Genomic DNA, 16,469 nt, shown 5'->3' with positions numbered 1-16,469 from the left:
AATTTAATTAATTTAATAAATTATGAAATTACAATTTTGCTAGTAGGGGTATTTTGGTTATTTTTTAATTCATAAGGATTTTGAGGAAATGAGTGGCACCGTTGCGTAGAACTCGTCGATACGAGTTCGTAAACAGGCGGCACGTTCAATTCCGAGTTGTAACGAGCATGTAAAGGTCTAGAAATGAAATGGACATAACTGGAATTTTTTTTTATTTGTACTGTAGCTACAGTACATGCGCTACAGTACCAGCCTCCTATTTCTTCTTCTCCCTCGCGAGAGAAACCAGATTTTTCTGGTTTTCTCTCTCTCCACCGCGCATATTCAATTTCAATTGGAGATTTCGTCGCCGTCCGGTGTCCGATTTCAGTGAAATTGGTTACAAAAGTTTCGTATCGATGCCCTTTACCTAACCCAGCCCATTTCCCAGCTCAAAAACCCAAGGATTCGCAGCTGGAACGACTGGAAGTGTCGGCGATTTTCGAAGTTTCCGACGTCGTTTCCGGCGACTCCGGTCACCGTTTTTGTCGAGTGAGGTATAAAACTTCATCTACTCTTCGTGATCTATTCATTTATGTAGGTATTGTAGGTCGATTTTGAAGTTTTACAGATCGTTCAATGTACCCATATTATGTCGACGGTTTCGGCTTCGTTCCGGCTAGTTCCGGTTAATTTTTTACCGTGGTCCAAGAACAAAAATCACTCCCTTGTTAGTCTGAACCTATTTGTATAGGTATTGTAAGGTGTTTCGAGAATTTTCCGTCTTCGGAATTTTCTCAAGACACCCATGCGCTGGCAGTGCGTGGGTCATGGGTTGGTGGCCCATTGTGTCATGTTTTGAACCCCATGTCGTCCCGAGCACGACAGTATGCTCGGATTTGAATTTGGTTATCATTTGACAGTCGATCGGATTATGCATATTAGGCGTTATTCGGTTCGATATGTTCGGACCGTTGGATCGACTCCATTGTCAAATATGTTGATCTAGGAATCTCTAGGATCGTGTAGGAATTTGCAGATCGTGAATCTGAGTCCCGGATGCTCTGATTCAATGACTTAAAGTTTGTGTTAAACGATAACCGTCCGATCGTGCGATTGCGAGCGATCCGACCGTTCAATTCGGACCAAAGTTGCAGGACATGTATAATAAACCTTGTGGAACCCATAGAAACTTTCGGATTGGAAATCGGAGGTCGTGGGCCTCGGGGGCCCAGTTGACCAAAAACGAGAAGTTTGACAAACTGTTGACCACGGGTCTTTTGGGACCGTCTCATCCTGTGTGAAGGTACTAGAATGGCTGAAGGACTTTTCTTTTCGGTAGAAAATCTCAACCCTAAACCCTTTCATTGATTTGGAAAATAGGCTATATCGCTAGTAAGTGGGCCCGACATCAGCTCGATATTAGAAATACCACAGGATTCGTCCCAGATTCCGAGGAGTTCTTGGCTGGTCCTGTCAAAATGCATATGTGATTAGTATACTATGGCCTTTGATCAACTGCATGCCATGCACAATGATACAAATTAGAGGGTCCACGTAGTTGACAATCTTTAGGCAATCCAATATGTTACTTCCCCCTCTCCTCCCTAGCGAATAGAGGTGTCAAACGGCACGAGTATGGCTCGATTAAGTAAGGTCCATTATTGGTGGGATTAGAAAATAAGCCTAATGGACCAGGTCGACTAGCGGTCCGACATGGGCCGTGCTTGGCTCGAGCCCACTTCAAGCCTGACCCGGCCCACTTAACTTTTTTTTTTTTGTCAAGGCCCACTTTACATAAACCATCTACACAAGGCACGAGCCCATCCCAAAGCACAACACGAGCACAACTCAATTTAATGTGAACTTGGATTTTGGATCAATGGTTTTGATAAATAGGCTAACATGACTTGGTCCGATTATTCAAATGGACCCGTCAAACCCAGCCTGAATAACTTAGTGACACTATGTCGACTCGGTCCTTTTAACACCTCTAGTCTGAATGACTCCTATCGAAAAACATTATAAAAACAAAAAAACAAAAAAAAGGCAATTTAGACATGGGCAAATAAACTATCCTAGTTTCTTTAAGCCCAAAAGAAAGATGGGTCCCAGGCCCCAAAAAATAAATTTTGTTAAAAAAAAAAAAAAGAATTATAAAAGAAAACAAGAGATGCTTCATTTGAAAAATAGGTGTCCACGGTGTTTCATCCTCTGTTTCCAACAAATGCCATAACCACCAGCAGTGTTGTAAAATTTTGCAAAATAAATAAAATTGGGAATGGAAGCACGCGGCCAATCAACTACTTTCCCTCTTTCCTTTGAGGTCAGAAGAAAAGTCCACACACACTCCATTATGTGGGACCCATGTGTCAAAGCGGGAGGTAAGAAGCTAACTGAAATTGTGCGCGGGCAAGGGAGGTCTGTGAGTGAGCACTGTAAGAGTGAGCGTATCAGTGTATCAGACCAACCCAAATGAAACGACCCATTTTAGTATAAATTCTTCACATCTTCATATTCTTCTCATTTTCACTATCGATTGGAAAAGCTCTCTCTCTCTCTCTCACAAAGATGGATGAGAAACTAAATGTTGCTTTAGGATGGCTAAGGGAATATACAGCCATGACGAACAAGATAGAAAATTTAGTTCATTGTCTCGAAGATGTGTCTTCTAAATTGACGCAGATGGAAACCTTAATTGAAACCGTGCCTGCTGAAGAGGCCGCTACTGCTATAGCCGCATTTAAAAGTGCAGCTAAAGTTGCTAAACAGGTCAGAGATGTTCTTAATATGAGTGAATCTTTTAGGGAGACCTGTTTGGAGAACCTTCTCGAGTTTGAAGAGGTGTGCATCAGCACTATATTTGAGATGTGGACGCTAGTCCATCTGAAACTCGAATATGAATGGAAGGTGGCCATCTTCATCCGTCTGAATTGCAATGATGAGCAGAATATCATTAGGCTGGCATCTAAACACCAAATTCAAATAATTGGAAATCCGTGAGTATGTATATATGTGTGTACTTTTGATTGCAATTTTATTTTTCAATTATGCTTCTATCATTGAGTTTGGGGATTGGGGTTTGATTTTGGGTCTGCTTTTTTCATTGTATAATCTTTGATTGATTGACACAGAAATTGTGAGATGGGGACAACATCAGCAGCACCTACCTCTTCCCATGCCTCCTTTTATAAAGTAGCTCTTCTTGGAGCTGATGGTGAGATAGGTGAACCTTTGGTGCTTTTGATCAAGATGTTTCCCTGGATCTCTGCCCTCCATCAATATGACACGAAAGATGTGAAGGGTGTTGGTGCTAATCTCATTCTTTTCTTTGTTCCTTTTTCAAGACCTTTGGGTTATAAACACCCTTCTGAGATCAGCACCAACACCCTTCACATCTTTCGTGTCATATAGATGGAGGGCAGAGACCCAGAGAGACATCTTGATCAAAAGCGCCAGAGGTTCACCTATCTCACCAACAGCTCAAAGAAGAGCTACTTTATAAGAGGAGGCATGGGAAGAGGTAGGTGTTGCTAATGTTGTCCCCATCTCACAATTTCTGTGTCAATCAATCACATATTATACAATGATAAAAGCAGACCCAAAATCAAACCCCAATTCCCAAACTTAATGATAGAAGCATAATAGAAAAATAAAATTGCAATCAAAAGCACACACATATATATATATATACTCACGGATTTCCAATTATTTGAATTTGGTGTTTAGATGCCAGCCTAATGATATTCTGCTCATCATTGCAATCCAGACGGATGAAGATGGCCACCTTCCATTCATATTCGAGTTTCAGATGGACTAGCGTCCACATCTCAAATATAGTGCTAATGCACACCTCTTCAAACTCGAGAAGGTTCTCCAAACAAGTCTCCCTAAAAGATTCACTCATATTAAGAACATCTCTGACCTGTTTAGCAACTTTAGCTGCACTTTTAAATGCGGCTATAGCAGTAGCGGCCTCTTCAGCAGGCACGGTTTCAATTAAGGTTTCCATCTGCGTCAATTTAGAAGACACATCTTCGAGACAATGAACTAAATTTTCTATCTTGTTCGTCATGGCTGTATATTCCCTTAGCCATCCTAAAGCAACATTTAGTTTCTCATCCATCTTTGTGAGAGAGAGAGAGAGAGCTTTTCCAATCGATAGTGAAGATGTGAAGAATTTATACTAAAATGGGTCATTTCATTTGGGTTGGTCTGATACACTGATACGCTCACTCTTACAGTGCCCACTCACACACCTCCCCCGCCCGTGCACAATTTCGGTTAGCTCCGTGCCTCCCGCTCTGACACGTGGGTCCCACAGAATATAGTGTGTGTGGACTCTTCTTTTGACCTCAAAAGGAGGGAAAGCAGTTGATTGGCCGCGTGCTTCCATTCCCAATTTTATTTATTTTATAATGCTGCTGGTGGTTGTGGCGTTTGTCGGAAACAGAGGATGAAACGCTGTGGACACCTGTTTTTCAAATAAAGCATCTCTTGTTTTCTTTTATAATTATTTTTTTTGACAAAATTTATTTTTTAGGGCCTGGGACCCATCTTTCTTTTGGGCTTAAAGAAACTAGGATAGTTTATTTGCCCATGTCCAAATTGCCTTTTATTTTTTTTCGGTAAGAGTCATCGAACAATTTGCAAATGACCCACCCACTAGTGTAATGGTTCCCAGATGACGGGAATTGGGTCAACCATGTGTTGAAACAACATAGAGGCTCAAATACCAATTCAGAGTTTGATCTAGATCATCGTTTTGCAAGTTCCATTGATAAATGGATTCAATTTGCAAAGGAAAAGAGAGTTCGAGTGTTTGTGTTGGACTTTTTGTTACTGTATGGTGTTATGTACAAAGATTCCTATGCTTTTCCATGCACACTGTTAGGTCTTGATGAAAAGGGGTCCTACTTGACGCCATTTCGTTGCGGATACAGTGGTTTCGAGTTCCTCAAGGTTCTTCATTCAGAACACGTTGATGTGACCTGAGAAGTTGTTGAGCACTTCATGTCCAATTGTCCAACTCTCGAATGATTATCAATACATAGTGCCACAAACTTGGTTGATTTAAGAGTTGTCCGTCCATCAATTTCATTGAAGTTCTTATCGATAAAATATTGTCTTCGCCTTGATAGCATTGAGATTTGTGACGCAAACTTGTGTCATTTGTCTATGTTGGACTCAAGATAAACTTGCTTCTCAGTAACATGCTGTCGCTTGTTGAGGTATCCCTTTACGAGTTTTCGGAATGTTCCAGTGGTGCTGATTTTCTGAGTCTTGCCTTCATCCAACTTTCAAGCTTTCTTTCTCAACTAGAGACCCTCATGTTGAATATCAATGGAGATGTTAGTATTTTTAATTGTGATGTGTTGGTTTTCTTTTCTTTTTGTTGGATTATGTGTCCCCTTTGATTACTCTGTGTTTGGCTTTCTTTCAGTATAGCTGCGCGTTCCCTGTTCCTACATTACCAAATCTGAAGCGTTTGGAGCTAATAGTCCCAGCCGATGATCAATGGGCTCTGAATAATTTAACTTCTTTTTTGAAAGCATCTCCTTCCTTGCAGAGACTTGTACTTACGATAGCTAGATATTCCTTGAAGGGTTATGAATTTGCTGATGAACGTTTGTTGTACGTTTGATATGCCTCAGATTAATAAATTGTTTTATTTGTTGTGCAAGTTGGAATTCTCACCACCACCATAAGAGCCAACAGAGAAGTCGCAGTTCTTAACACGCGAGTTATGGGAGAAGTTGAAAATCTTACTATTTGAGCCACTGAAGATGTTAAAAGCTCCTGAATGCCCGCATGGTAACCTCAAGATAGTAGAAATAGTAGGGTATCGTGGTCATATAAATGCTGTTGAGCATGTCATGTACTTGATAGAAAATGTTGCTGCACTCTAGAAACTTGTTATTGATCCTGTAACGCGTTGGTGTTATCATCCTACCGGTATCAATCGGGATATTAAAGATGTCAAGGAGGAAGGAGAGGTGAGAGATCATGCTATGCACCAACTTAAACAGACGGTTCCATCAACTGTACAATTTCTATGCCTCTCTAGTTAGGGCAGCTAGCTCAACATGGAACCTATTCTTTTTCATTTCCCTTTTCTAATTATGCGTTTGGGGTAAATACTTTTGGAGTTTTTGGTTTCTTTATAGTTGTTAGGATGGTTGTGCATACATTTAACTATTTGAGTCTCATTGAAACGTGAAAGCCTCTTAAGCCTCTGTGGATAATAAAGGTAATGGTAACTATCTTCAGCTAAAATATACAGGGGAAGGGTCGCCTCAACATAATATCTAAAGAGAAAACAAACAAATCATAGACCAGGCATGCAAAAAATCCAGCGATGTGTTGGTGCCACCTTCATCGGGAATTATCGTCTGCGTGAAGTTCCACCACTTGGGAAATACACTTACAGAGCCTCATTATCCTCATATGTCCAGATTCAAGGCTCTCAGCTGCAGCTCTTATTTCAGCTAACAGTGGCTGTGGAAGCACTACTTCTGCTGCAGATACGGAAGGCTGTATCTGATGCGGAAGGATCTCTGAAGGATAAATCCCACTGTCCATACACCAACAAACATGTCACTATGTATTCGAAACAATGTAACACATATATCGACATATAAAGCACATCGAGGTACGAATGGCATAGAGAATGTTGACAGACTCAATCCCAGCAAGCTGTTTTTTCAACCGACAATAAACAAGGCACAAAGCAACAACAAACATTTGTATACAATCATAAGTAGTTTCACATTGGTTTCTACAGAAGCAAAGAGTTCTCCGTCACATTGAGGGCCTAGGAAGCAGACACATATTCATGATGGCCAAAAGAAATTTGCAGCAGTGACATGCACTGCTTATTATACGAACCATTCACCAAGTACGATATCAAGCCAATTAAAATGGCATAAATTGCCAATTAAATAAGCAAAAAAGATAATTAATGAAGTTGGACAGGACTGTACCTATTCAAACATGTCATGTCAAGAGTCAGTGTCACCTTTCTACCGCTCTTACAGTTAAGGAAACAAAGCTGCATATCAAGCTGCTCAGCTACAAAACAAGAATATATACCAAAATTTAAGTATTTAAGGTGGATTAAAACTAATTCAGTGAATGATGCTGAAAGTTCAGATAAACAAAGTGATTATCATAATGAGAACATATTTTGTTACCAGATGGAGTTTGAAAACTTGTCTGGATCAAATTATAAATCTCAGATCGTGCCAGGTCCACTTCCTCAAACACATCTAGCAAATTACATAGTAATGAATGGGTCACCTGCATTACAGAATAGACCAAAGTAAAAGAGCAGCCTAGAATGTGGAGTTAGACACATATTATCCAATTTGACAGTCATACATAGTCCACAACCTATAGGAACAAAAATGCAATATAACAATCTCCTATAAATTAATGCACCTAAAATTCCATTCACCTAAATGGCAACATACTTGTGTTTCTTGTGCCAAATATCTCGAATCAACACTTTTCTTGGCGGCCTCAAAATTTAGCACAAAAGCAAATGCAACTTGAGCATCCATGTTTGGGAAGTTCTGATGTACAAAAGAAAAGAAAAATTAAACCCTTAAGAAAAGAAAGAAAAAAGAAGAGAGAACTTGTTGACTTCATTACCTTTCTGATTTTTACATCATTCAATTTGTTTGAGAGGACTATGTTTGATGCTGGACCCACTGTACCCATAAACCTATTTACAAATGTAAACACGTGTTGAATTTGGTAATAAAGAAGAAAATAAGTAACTTAGCCTCAAGAATGAATATAATAGAATAAAGAAAAGAAAGCCAAGAAAAAGGAGCAAAGAAAAGACCTTTGGTTGATGTAACCATGATAGCTGAGATGAATGTTATAATGACCATTCTTAACCTCAAAATGATCAACATTCCATTGCTGTTGAAATGACAGGTGTCACTTAGTGAGATAAGACATTTATTTTGGTCTCAAGAAAATCCTAGCATGAATAAGAAATACCTGCAAATGCTGATGTATAAACCTGCAACACGTTCTTGTCTCGAGATGATGATTAACTAAAGAAATAGTATCGGCACAACTTGGTTCTCCTTTCAACTTGATATAGGTGTGAAAGAAATTGATTAAGCTCTTTATTTGTCTATCTAAAGCTTTAATTTCCTGCCTCATTGTGCTCACATTATTACAGGAGCCCTGACAAATAAAAGATATATACAAACAAAAATTCATAATCTGAAATTACTAGGTTATCTTCACATAAATTTTTTTATAGCATCTATAAGCTGAACTCGTTGTTTGACAAAAACAAAGGAAGAAGAGCATCCACAGCCTATTATTTTATCATTCTCTTATGCTGTATTCATCTTATTTAATTTTCTGGAACTATTTGTAGCAGAAACATGTTACTTTCTTCAAATTCCACTAATAGTTTTATTTACTGCATCTTTCTTAAAATTTGTTTATGCATCTTAGTGAATAAGCTCTATTTGGTTCAAGAAAACTTAAAACAACAGTACTTGTAACGCCGTTGATTTATTCCCAATAAAGTAGGATCTGTATACAAATTAGTAAAATCAAATTTCTACTACAGAAAAACAATATTACGAGTGATATGTTAAAAATACTTAAAAAATTCATTTACTCCCGTCTTCTCACAATGTTCAGGACAATTTATTTAGGATTCTGTCATTTTGTGTGCCCTATGTCCTTGCTTCAAAGCTTCAAACTGCCCAAGATGGGAAGCAAGCTTGCTTTTATTCTTAGTTATAATAAGATCCCTAGCTTTTATTCTTATTTATAATCTTTGCAACAGTTTTCTCAACATATTTAATATCCCTCTTGTTAAAAAATTAATGAATACCAGACAAAAAAATTCCAGAGCAAAGGAAACAGAAAACAGATCCAAAATCTCAAAATTGATGGTTACCTCTTGTTCACCCTCAGAACTAACTAAAGACGATTGACGATGACTATCATTAACATGAGTCTCCTGTTTACCAGGTTCAGACTGACACTGGGTGTAACTCAACTTCAGCATTTGACACTTCTGAACTGCAGAGCTTAAGAGCTGTACTCTACTCTGCAGGAAAGTATGAGGCCATGTGACAAGCTGTATGCATATGTAGATATGAAAAACATTAGAGAGCCAACTTAATTTGTTTTTTTAACCTGTAACTTATCGCGCTTCACATGCATTAACTGCAGCTTTGCCTTTTCATATACTAATTTAGAAAGCAGTAATCTTGCTTCAGCTGCCCTGCAAAGGTTAATGTCAATGCTTATTAAGCTAAACAATATCCCAGGACAGGTGAAAACCCAAACTACGTAGTCAAAACATTCATGGATAAACAACACCACCTTTTATGTCCAACACTGATGTAGTCAACCTTCTGTACACAGATATAAAATATCAGTGTTAGCAGAAAAGGGAAGAAGTAGATGTTATATTAGCTTTATAGGATGCAGTGTTCCAAGTATAATATCTAAATATGTTCATGGCAGAACCTCATTTATCATTTAGTTCAGCAAACCTGAGACTGGACTTTAGAACAAAGTGCCTCGTATTTGTTAGCCTTCAGTAGCAGAACCAACATATCTTCAAGCACACCAATCTACATGATAATGATAAAATAATAATGAGACTACAAGAAAACATAGGGAAAATTGAGCATGCGATGGCTAATTCTATCACCTAGTTTAAATCTTGCTTGGAAGGAAGTAATGTCTTAAAAAAGAAGGCACATACTGCTCTTAAACTTAGTTTGCTTGTCAATGGAGAAAGCAGTTGCTCTGTATCTCTGGAGAATTTTACTAAAATCTGCAAGATAAACTCTGAAGTCAAAAATATAAAATGAAAATAAATGGTTTTATATCATCTCTACCAGAAAACCTGGCTATTCAAGTAGATTAGCACAAATCAGGAAATAGTACACACACATCAGTCCAGCACTTCCATGTTGTATCCGCCCCAAACTTCTCTCTGTCATTGTAATCTATATTTGACTGAACCAACATGAACTCTGGATCATAGTTCTCATTTCTGTGAACTTTCGGACTCTGGATTCTGGGGGTCTTATATACAGAGTCTCCATCATCAAGAATTATTCCTAGGTTTTTTCGTTTCCGTCCAACAGAATTCTCTGCATCTTGTTCAGAAAATGGACTCTGCAAAATATGTAGTCCCCGATAACAATCATCATGCTCATTTGAATTTGACTCATGAGATACTAGGTCTTTCCCAACAAAGCGTTGCATATTCTCAGTGTCTACTGCAAAAGATGAAACCAGCCTGAAGGGGCTCTGTGTTGGCTCTTTTCTTGAGGGACTCCAAGTTGGCTCTTTTCTTAAGGGACTCCGGATTGGCTCTTTTCTTGAGGGACTCTGAGATGGCTCTTTTCTTGAGGGACTCTGAGATGGCTCTTTCCTTGATGGACTCCGAGTTGGCTCTTTCATGGCAGGACCACCAATTGGCTCTCTTGCAATGGAACTTCGAATTGCCTCTCTCGAGATGGGACTTTGAATTGGCTCTTTCATGAAGGGACTACAAATTGGTTCTCTTCTAGGACTCTGAGTAAGCTCTTTCCTGGAAGGACTCTGAGTTGGTTCTTGCCTGCAGAGACTCTGACTTGGCTCTTTCCTGGAGGGACTCTGAATTGCCTTTCTCCAGGAAGGACTTGGAGTTGGATTTTCCCGGGGTGGACTCTGAGTTGTCCCCTTCATGGAGGAGTTCTGGGCTGACTCTTTACTCGAAGGGCTCTACATTGCTCATTTGCCAAACAAAATGTCAAATTTCTAAACACCAACAGAACAACTAATAATGATATTTTTTTATATAGAACAGCCTAGTATTTAACTGCAGAAAACTGATGCATGGGAAACTGTAACAAAGCAATTGTCAAATTTGAGTGAAACTTAGCCCATCACCCAGCCTACCGAGATTGGAATTAGCATGGAATGCTTCACATGACCAGCCCATGCACAATCCCAAGCAAAGCTGGGTGGTATAAAATGTAGGCGCAATGCCCATGTCTGTTAAAAAGTGAGAAAATATACAGAGACTGACCTGAAGGGATGGTTGACTCGTACTTCTGCAGACATATGGTTTAAAATGTGGTTGTTCTGGTCCAGCTTGAAAATTTTTATCTGGGCTTTTCAGAATGACTGCACCCCTTGAAAGGGATTGGAATTTCTTTTCAGATTCAATTTGCAGATGGGGAACATTATCTTCTCGCTCATCTGCCAATAGGGAATCAGTTTCAGAAGAAACCAATGTTCCATCTGTGGGATTTTCTGACATCAAGAGATGATGTATCCTTCCACTTCCTGATGATGACAGCTGAGAGTGTGAAGCCACTGCTTTTCTTGGTTTACCAAATTTATCCTTCGAAGGAGTGTCTGTAAGCATGTTATGCAGGGACTCTTCATCTTTAGCAAGGTCTGTGGTCTCTTTACCCTGGCCCAACTTACTGATATCTACTGGGTTCTCATTTCCATTGCTATCTATGTTAAACAAAATTTTATGTCCACTGTTCAGATCAGGTATAGCTAATTCCTTCTCTAAACAAGTAGTAGGAGAATTGGAAAATTTGCACTCGAGATCTTTGCTAACATCAGCCAGAACAGTTTTTTTTAAGGGAGAAATCACAGATGAGTAGCTCAATAATCTAGATTTTAATTTGTCAATTCCCTCTTTGAGACTAGAAGCACAGGGAGAAGGCTCAGGAATTGTGAACCTGGAAATGTTTTTCTGAATTGATGAAACCCAATCATCATGTTTTGTGTGTTCCTTATTTAGTAGAGAACCTGGTTGTTTTGAGGAAGGAGTCACTATTCCCGAATGTCTTGCTAAATTAGGAGTACTCAAAACGGATTGTTGTCGTCCACCAGATAACAAGAACATGGACCCCTCGATTGGTGATCCATATTGTTGTTCAGAATGCTGATCACTATTAAACTTGTATATGTTCTCCTTAGAAGAATGTTCCTGTACCAAGGGTTGACTTGAATGTTGATAAGCAGGTTCATGCTGGGCAAACACATCAAAATGATGTGCTTTGCTATTGGTATTTCGTAGGGCATTGCCATTAACAGCAGCTAACTCCAATTTTTCCATACCCTTTGGAAATGCATCTTCAGAAGATTCCTTATTCACCTGCAAAAATAAATAAATCCGTGCTTCAGCTCACCCTTAAAACAGTCACGATTATTTAATTTTAGCACTTCGGTACTGTTAATAAACAGGTAAGATAATAGAATGAATATTATACTAGAATGCAAGTGAAATATTGCCTTATTATGCAACTAAACAGTCGGTAGGAATAGAATCAGTCATGAATTGTCAAGCATGAGAACTCTAAGCTGATGCTATTAATAACATATCAAAGGATATAGAAAACATATCAAAACATTCATTTAACATAACAAATGGATGAGACGGCGCCAAAGTGGCAACAGTTCTATCAAAATCTTAATTAAAACAGACATTCTTACTTTGCTTAACTGATTCGGGATCTGGACTTGGCCATCAATGGAGTCACCAACAGATGGATAATTACTTCTTTTAGATGAGATGTCACCATCATTTCCCATATTCAACTTGATACGAGAAACAGAATCTGCCTCAGCGGGCATATCATGAGTGCCAAAATTGCCCAGTTCGGTAAGTTTACCATTTCTTGGATCCATGTGGCCAATCCCATTTTCTTCTAATGCAGAAACCTCAACCCCATTTGATGGCACTGAATTGGTAAGGGCACTAACAGAGTCAGCATGCAGATCTTTGCTGCCTTCTGCCAAAATTGCATCTAGTGTGGGAGACAGTCTTCCATAATCATACTTATGAGGGTTTTCTTCTATAATACTCATGTCATTTGAATCTTCACCACTTCTGACCTTATCAACAGATGCTAAAGACTGAGGACTAAGCATCTTTGGTTTTGTTAGAGACATGAGGCTTCCAGAATCAGTTGGGTTGGTATTATGAGTTGGCGTCTTCTCTTCAAAGGCAAGGCGAACTGCAGTTGGGGTCTTGAGATCTCCTCCAGAGTCTGACCTTGCAAGGCTACGGTAATGCATTGAAAATGCTGTAGTATCCAATGTAGCTTCATGAATGTCATCCGAGGCTGCAGAATCAGATAACCGTCCTGGTCTAATGAAATTGGACGAAACAGGGCCAAAGAAATTGTCTTCTGCAAAAAGAAATCAGAAAAAGCTCTAAAATTTTTGTCTCGGACACGTGAAATTAACACATTCAACAAGCTCAACTAGACGGTTAACAAACTGAATTACAGGAATCCTATTAGAGTATTTTAAAGCACACAATCAAGTAAGCCGGTAATGCACCAATTACATAAGCCATTAAGAATTAGCATTCTCTCGAGAACTTTCCTTTCTTTGATATGTGTACAATTTATTTTCAAAATAACCAAACAATAAGCTAAAATAATTAATTAATAGAAAAATACCAAGTAATCTAAAGCTTACCGTCATTGGAGGTAGCAGAGCCTGGAACACTACTCCCAGGAGAGGGCGAACCAATTGGCCTAAAGAATGACTTCCTCCCATCGTCGTCTTCATCATCGTCATCGGAGTCCTTGAAATCGTCGCTGTCACCGCCCAAGTCCCTAAAAAACCCTATGACTTCGTTCTCGGGACCAGCGGCGTCGTTTTGGGAGCTGGCTTGGGGCTTAGGGTCGGGAGGGGTGTCGTAGTCCTCGTCGCGGTTGAAGATGTGAACGGAGGTGATCTCGGTGTCGGCGAAGCTCACGCGCCGAGAGCGCTTCTGCTTGATTCTGAGGGCTATGGTCTCGGCTTCGGTCTCGGAGTTGCAGGGCGGGTCCTCGGGGACATTGGAGGCCATCGGAAATGGAGGAATCGAAGAGAGATTGATTGAACAAATTAGGGTTTGCAGTTTGGATTTGAGTACGGAGCACTGCTGTATGTGTCAGTCATTGTGAGACTGTGGAGCGGGAGGGAGAGAGAGAGAGAGAGAGAGAGAGAGAGTGGAGGGAAATTATTTTGATGGTTTAAAAATGTTTATTTATGTACGACTGGTCGTTTCTTTTGAATTTTGGTTTTTTAGCGAGTTTGAATTTGGTCTCATTTTGCGACTGGTCGTTTTTTTTTATAAAAAAAAATTCGTTTTTTTAGGGTGTTGGTCCATATAATTTGTCATTTTTATTATTTTGGTTCCTATTGTTTCAATTTGATCAAATGTAGTTTTTAATTTCGAAAGGACAATCGTCAATTTTTGTCAAATATATCTAATTTCTGTTACTTTTTAGTTACGTGCCCCTCACATGGAGGGGCAATTCCATCAAATCATGCCATGTTTAGGGATATGCCAAGCGGACTCTCGTACGTTCCTAATTAAAATCGATTTTGGGGATTTTCTGTGGTTAGGGTTCTTGAAAAAATTTGATTTCTGGGTTTTGATTTGACTCAATAGAGGGTTCAAATTAAGGGCCATGAGAGGGTGAGAAATTCTTCATTCGGTGACGAATATGCTCACTATTAACCACTTCTTCATTTGGGTCCGCACAAGCACTTCATGATATCATGGTAGTCTATGCATTATGTCTCACATGTGAGAAAATTAAAACAGTTTGACAACAAAAAAAAAACATTAAAACTGATGCTACTAGTCTTCTTGCAGATGAGCTTCCTGGATTTGAAGAAGCATGGTGATGATGTGAAAGGGCACTTACCTGGCTGGAGATGTGAATTTGATATGCATGGTAATGCTGGTAAGCACTACTTAGGCTGCGTTTGGTTTATGGGAAAGGAATCTTGGGGATGGGAAACCAATTGCTTTCCCATGTTTGGTAAGTCAGGCATGGGAAAGCGTTGCCTAGCACATGGGAAAGTAGGAGGGAAAGTGAATCATTCCTTCATACTTGGGTTTCACTTTCCCTTCCCATGGGAAAGTAAGACTAACTTTTTTTTTTACTAATTTGTCCTTACTAACAATTCATAATTACAATTTTTATCCAATAATTATTGGTATTCTTTTTTTTTAATAGGGGTACAATTGGGAAACTAAACAAAATTTGTTTTCCATTCCTACTCAAAACAAACATGGGAAAGGAAATAAAATGATATTTCCGGGTCACTTTCCCGGCATTACCAAACATGGGATAGGAATCACCATTTCCCATCCCTTGGGAAATAACATGGGAAATGATTTCCCATCAAATCCATTCCGTGAACCAAACGGGGCCTTAGTTCTTTCCGGCACAACCGCTTCTTCAACTTCTGCATGAAGAATTTCTCATCCTCTCTTTAACCTCAATTTGCACCCTTTGAACCGAATCAGAAATCTTTTTTTTTTTTTAAATTTAAAGAACCCTAACCACAGGAAATCCCCAAAATCGATTTTAATTTAGAATGAAAGGAGAGCTACCTTGGAATACCCCTAAACATGCCATGATTAGACTAAATTGCCCCTCCATTTGAACATATATGTATAATTTCATTTCAATTATGTTGAACATATTCTCATTTGATATTATGTGCGTTTTTCGGTGCATTTTACATGCATTTATTTTATGTTAAAGCTTATTGGAAATTAGTAAATGAAGTTATAAACTAACGTGATTTATATGCTTTAAGTACAAGAAAAATTATGATTAGATTTTACGTCAATTACTTTAGCTAGTCCACCCGTTGAAAAATTCATGATTCCGCTATTGCATCAGAGTAGAAGAACCGAGTTCTCTTGAAAGATGAGTTGGGATTTATTGTGGATGTTTGATATTCCAACGAAAACTAATGAATTTTTACATTCAATCCCTGGTATACTACCCTCCGTTTGGATCAAGAAATTGAAAATTACATAGAGTTCTAAAATGACGGAATTTAGATTTCCATTATTTCAGTTTCTTGCAATTGAAAATTTCAGTTTCTTGCAATTGAAAATTTCAGTGTTTGGATTTATGTATGTCGAATTTTGTAAATGAAACTATGGGAATTGTGAAATAACGCCTATTTTGATGGAAATTAAACTCGGAAATTTGATGACCATTCCACGATTTTTGCCTTGTGTCATTTAATAAATTATGTGCTTAAGTTAAACAAGGGAATTGTCAATTTCTCCTCTTAAATCCCCACTTTTAGTTAAATTCCGAGTTAAATCTAAGGTATTGTGAAGGAGGAAATGAAGGTAGATATGAATGATTTTTCATTTTGGGGGGATTAGGAGGGATTAATTATAAAGTGTTGCTATCCTTCAATTTTGTGGGGATTATAGAGATCTTTAGTTTTAAAACACAATATAGTTTACTAATTTGGAAGATAGGAATACAATTTCATCTAATTAGCATAAGGCCAAAGACCAAAATGTGATACCTAATTTTACAAAAATATCATTAAAAAATATCAAAATTACACACAATGCCACTCCTTCAACCGCCACCATCGCCGGACGCACACCGTCACCATCGCCGGATGCCTGCCGCCAGCCAATTGCCACCGCCACCACCCAT

The 16,469-nt window shown here is 38.8% G+C and overlaps 1 protein-coding gene and 1 long non-coding RNA gene across 3 annotated transcripts; one reads left to right on the top strand and one right to left on the bottom strand.

Moving 5' to 3' along the window:
* Positions 1–100: 100 nt before the first annotated feature.
* Positions 101–5,662, top strand: LOC110755644 (uncharacterized). 2 transcript variants are annotated; one of them, XR_015834485.1, is made up of 3 exons: positions 190–536; positions 5,189–5,330; positions 5,423–5,662. It is a non-coding gene; the product is annotated as an uncharacterized LOC110755644 (long non-coding RNA). The 2 variants fall into 2 exon arrangements; XR_015834484.1 differs by having other exon boundaries at positions 101–5,330.
* Positions 5,663–6,188: 526 nt separating this feature from the next.
* Positions 6,189–13,990, bottom strand: LOC110755634 (uncharacterized). Its single transcript, XM_021956869.2, has 16 exons — positions 13,471–13,990; positions 12,478–13,175; positions 11,051–12,139; positions 9,925–10,743; positions 9,734–9,805; positions 9,519–9,599; positions 9,346–9,377; positions 9,157–9,244; positions 8,915–9,067; positions 7,990–8,181; positions 7,829–7,908; positions 7,633–7,705; positions 7,452–7,553; positions 7,173–7,278; positions 6,963–7,050; positions 6,189–6,553 (listed from the first exon to the last, which is right to left on the bottom strand). The coding sequence occupies exons 1-16, from the start codon at positions 13,844–13,846 to the stop codon at positions 6,355–6,357; spliced, it is 4,248 nt and encodes a 1,415-aa protein (XP_021812561.1). The 5' UTR covers positions 13,847–13,990; the 3' UTR covers positions 6,189–6,354.
* Between the last annotated feature and the right edge of the window lie 2,479 nt (positions 13,991–16,469).

This window comes from Prunus avium, chromosome 3, assembly GCF_965620075.1.
Source record: "Prunus avium chromosome 3, drPruAviu1.hap1.1, whole genome shotgun sequence".
In the NCBI taxonomy this organism is placed as follows: Eukaryota; Viridiplantae; Streptophyta; class Magnoliopsida; order Rosales; family Rosaceae; genus Prunus; species Prunus avium.
The sequence above is the reverse complement of the archived record's forward strand: the minus strand, read 5'-3'. Positions and strand labels throughout refer to the sequence as shown.